This window comes from Cynoglossus semilaevis, chromosome 18 (genome assembly GCF_000523025.1).
Source record: "Cynoglossus semilaevis isolate Cse_v1.0 chromosome 18, Cse_v1.0, whole genome shotgun sequence".
NCBI classification, from domain to species: domain Eukaryota; kingdom Metazoa; phylum Chordata; class Actinopteri; order Pleuronectiformes; family Cynoglossidae; genus Cynoglossus; species Cynoglossus semilaevis.
Genome location: NC_024324.1, coordinates 2007158 through 2011549, shown reverse-complemented (window position 1 = coordinate 2011549; position 4392 = coordinate 2007158). Strand labels below are relative to the sequence as shown.

The following is a 4392-nucleotide window of genomic DNA, read 5'->3' as shown; positions in this document are numbered from 1 at the left end:
CAGAACAGAACGGAGAGTTTGTATCATTAGCAGTTCTTGTTTTTAATTTAGCCTCAAATGCTAAGCTAGCTGTAGCCATTTTAGCCTGAAAATTAGCTTTAAAATTTTTTTACGGTTACCCAAAATACAGCCAAAAACTTAATCTTTACCAAGTAACAAAAATGACGTTCAGATTACAACGGACAGAGGAAGAGACTCAGCGACAATAAAGTTAAAACTCTGAGGAAATGTATAAAGTTTAAAATAGTTGACTGCTCCTGTAGTTTGGTGAACAAATTCAACCAAACCCAAAAATCCAGGAAACTGAAAGTGGGAATTAAAACGGAGAAGAAAACCCAGCAATCAGCACCAAATAGTACCAGTTTGTGACAGGCTGTAATTACGAGCCTGAATCAGACGAACCACCTCTGGAGGTAAAATTACAGCCTAACCTGAGCCGTTATATTAAAGCGCCTGAATTGATCTTAATTGAGTGTCAAACCAGAGCGGGCGTAGAGGAGGTGGAGACGCAGTAGGAGGAGAACGGAGCCACACAGACGCAGGGACAGTAGCAGGGTGGAGGCGAGAGGCCGAGGTGTGGAGATAAGAAACTTTCTGCCTCATTTGCTTCGACGCGTGCGAGTGTCTGCCGTAATAAAAAACAGCTTGTTCTCCGGCGCCGGCGCTGTGTAATGTTGGTCAGGTAACAAAAAGCAGGGGCGCTGTAATTACGGCTCCCACTGAGACCAGGAAGAAGGCCCGGCTTTTAGGAGTAATTGCATGTGGAAGAAAACACGGCACATTAAAATCAATGGACTAGAGAGAGAGACGCCGGGAAAAAAAAATAGTTATCATCATGGATTTTTACTCTAATATCCCCCGAGAGCTGGAGGACGGAGGCTCTGAGAGGAGAAAAAAAATCTATTCACCGACTCAGAGCAATGTTTCACAAACAGAGCGCCATCCACAGACCTGGGACAGGAATAAAAAAAAAAAGAAAAAAAAAAAGGAAAATGCACTGAAATCTTTGACGAATTCCATCCGTTCACTGAATGTTGATACGACCGATATGAAACTCCAGCATGCATTAGTGCTGATGTCATCAACTTGTAGAGCAACGCTAACAACACGGAACAACAGCAGAATCTGGTTCAGGCAAAATGGAAAGTGACCTCTGGAGCTGCAGCTATTGATTATTTTTGTGATCAATATGGAAAATCAAGAAAACCTGTAGTTACTATTTCATTTAAATAAATAAATAGAATAATTATCTGGTTACTGTTTATGGGCGTTCACCGTCGGTGTTCAGAGACGTGTGATTACCCAACATGCACCGATCACGTCGGGGAGCTCCATTGGTTACTGAACAATGTGCAATCAGACGAGCAACAACCGTGTTGATTTGACTCTTCAGGCTGGAGGAGGCCGTGAGTTTGTTTGCTTTAATTGTTCAATTGTTTCAAAAAAAAAGAAAAAAAAAGAAAAAAAAAGAAAAAAAAAGAAAAAAAAAGAAAAAAAAAGAAAAAAAGATGCCAATTATATCAACGACGTGCGGAGCAGCTTCAAAAACACCAGGAGCAGAGACTCGGCTTCACCTCGCGCTGCCGGTGTAGAGGACCGTCACTCAGAGACCGCAGGTATTCAGACGTGGTTCATTCATGACGCAGCAGCGTTTGGACAGACGGTTCTCTGAGAGCCAGGAGGCTGCTGAGGTTCTCTTCTTCTGGGGTTGACGCCGCAACAGCAACTTTCACTGCGTCACCGAGTTGAAACGTCTTCTTCAAGTCTCCAAGTAGAGTTGGCATTCATTCACGGCTATCACCAAGGATCCGAGGTTTGGATCAAGAGTTTGTCAAGATATTCTAAAGGACATTATTCACTTAAAAAAATATTTTTCAGGGCAGAGGGGGCGGTGGAGTCAACCCTGGCAGGCTTTGGGGTAAAGACGAGGTTGGTAGGGATAAGAGAATAACACAGAAAAAAATATTGCGCAATCCGTTTCGTTTCGGCATTTCCCCGCCGATTCACACCCACTAGGCCTTGGACATTTCTCCAGTACGTCGCAGGTCCACACATCCAGTAGGGACGTTCACACCATTCACATCTTTCACCACTGTAGAGTGAACAGTAAACCGTGTTTCTGGACTCAGGGTGTGGGAGGCTGGGGATCGAACCTGTGATCTGCTGCTGTAAGGCAAGAGCATCAACCTCTTATTCACTGATTTAAAGACGGTGTTGGAGTTGATACAGTGGACCCCCCCCCTCCCTCCCCCCGGGGGGGCCCTTTCTGTCTTTACCAGTGTGATGATGTGACTCCACTCTCCCTCGGCTGCTGATCTGATTGGTGCATTAATACAGAGTAAACCTCGATCGTCTGGCGTTCATCAAACACACCAACGTCCAAAGAGAAGGAATATGAATATGAGTTTGTTGTCGTCGTCGTCGTCTCACTGAATCACACTTTCATTTATCAGGTTTCCAGACCCCGTAGTCGATGGAACTCATCGGAGGGAGAGATGATTAAATTCCGTAGACGTGCGGCGATCCACCTTTAATAAAGGTTTGTTTTTATCTGTAGCCATCTTGAGGTGGAGGAGATGCAGCAGGCGGGCAGTGAGTATCCAATTCTCTGTTGCTCCGACGGCTCAATGACACAGGTTTTATTTTTTATTTTTTTTTCCGTCTTTGAGTCGCAGCTAACGCGGCCCATCCTCCGAGACGTTAGTGGATCTGACAGATCTCCTTCAAGTCAATTAGAGACGCAGCTCAAGCTAATCAAAACAACCAGCGCCGTCCAATTCAATTGCCATTCAATAATTGGATCAGGGTGGGAGTCGAAAAGGGATTCTTTTTTCTTTCCCCCCAAAGACAACAATGGTGGGGTGAAGAAATGGAGCTGATTACCCTTGGCCAATGTTGAAGCTTAGCTGAGAGGAAAGACGGACCTCCGCAGAGAGCAGCAGGACCCGGGGGGGCGATGTTGAGGTCACAAATTGAGGTATCTTCATGGATTCTTCTATGGATCGTACGAGTGACTTTACTGGTTAACTTTTTTTTTTTTTTCCTTCCTTCTCTTCCTGACGCTGCGGTTACACAACCATGAAAACTAAAATATATATTTTTATCTTTTCCAAATCAAGCTCGTTTCTCCAGGACTCATTCAGCTCAGTGCTCTTCATTTTTGTGAATCAAAGAAAACAGGAAGCTGACCATTATTCACGTCCATTAGCGTCACTGCAGAATCTTTTCATATATATTAGAAGGTGCAGAGGAAGGGCAGCTCTTCTTCAGGGTTTTCTTAAAATGAAAGAGAAAAAGAAGAAGAAAAAAAAAAGAAAATGCCACTAACGATGAGACAGCACTGAAATGTTTTATGGACTGGAAGATAGAAGATAGAGAGAATGTATGAAAGCCTGAAATGTGACATTTTTCTCCATTAACCACCGGGGCTCGGTGAGTAGGAGTTGTTGAGTGCATCGGATTTGATCTGCCGTACGTGTGTGTGTGTGTATTAATTAAAACAGAGGTGTGAGAGTTTCCATTTTCAGCAGCAACACAACCAGATAAACTATTTAGAAAGTACGCCACAGGATGTCTGCGTTCGTTCACTGATCTCTTTAAGATGAAGTCGAATGCGTCAGGAGTGAACGGTGAAAAAACCTGTTTATGGAAATGGAAATACAACCCAGCATTTTATTGATTTCTCAACGCAGGAGGAGGGGGGGGGGGGGGGGGGGGGGGGGGATTCGAGGAAAAACGTATCCACGTATCAGGTGAAGAAGATGTTGTTCCTGCGTCCAGCCGTGGTCAGATTGGAATGATAGCGCTTTAACCAAGTAAATGTGATGAAATCTAATTATTATTAACCTTCAGAACAAAGAGGGTCCCGGGGGTCAGGACGTAGAGTCTCTCATTGGTCGCCCTGAATCCCAGGATGGGCTGGTCCGACTCCAGACTGGCCACCTGTTGCTTGGCGACCTGACCTACCTGACGACCCTGTTTGCGGTTGAACAGCACCGTCTCCACGGGTGAGGGTTGCCGGTAGATGAACGCACGGCGCAGACACTCGCAGTGGGAGGCGTAGGAGAAGTTTGGAGCGCAGGTCGCAAACTTTTTGTTACGGTTGGACGCCTGGACGTAGCCTGCAAAAAAAAAAAGAAAAATCCGACAGATTAGCAGATGTGATGTTTCCTCCACTCCAACATCCGTCAGCAGTTTTTTTTTAAACGATTCCCAGTTTACGTTATCAATAATAGATGATGACACCAGGTGGGACGCTGCACTCACTACAGTTCCACTGCAGCCATTTAAGACCCCCCCATTCACCTCTGCTCTGCAGCCCCACCCGGAGGTGAACAGTGGTACAGCAGATGTAGAGTAACTAAACTTCACAGTTGTTTCAATGAATAATTT

The 4392-nt window shown here is 45.0% G+C and overlaps 1 protein-coding gene across 2 annotated transcripts in view; it reads right to left on the bottom strand.

Annotated features, from left to right (window-relative positions):
* Positions 1-2009: 2009 nt before the first annotated feature.
* The window catches only part of nudcd1 (NudC domain containing 1), a 30060-nt gene continuing 27677 nt past the window's right edge, over positions 2010-4392 (bottom strand). Inside the window, exon 10 of one of the 2 annotated variants that reach the window (XM_008331053.3) lies at positions 2010-4121. In XM_008331053.3, the coding sequence (XP_008329275.1) occupies positions 3832-4121 (290 nt within the window). In that variant the 3' untranslated portion in view covers positions 2010-3831. The remainder of the gene's footprint in view (positions 4122-4392) is intronic. The other variant, XM_008331052.3, reaches the window with a different exon arrangement.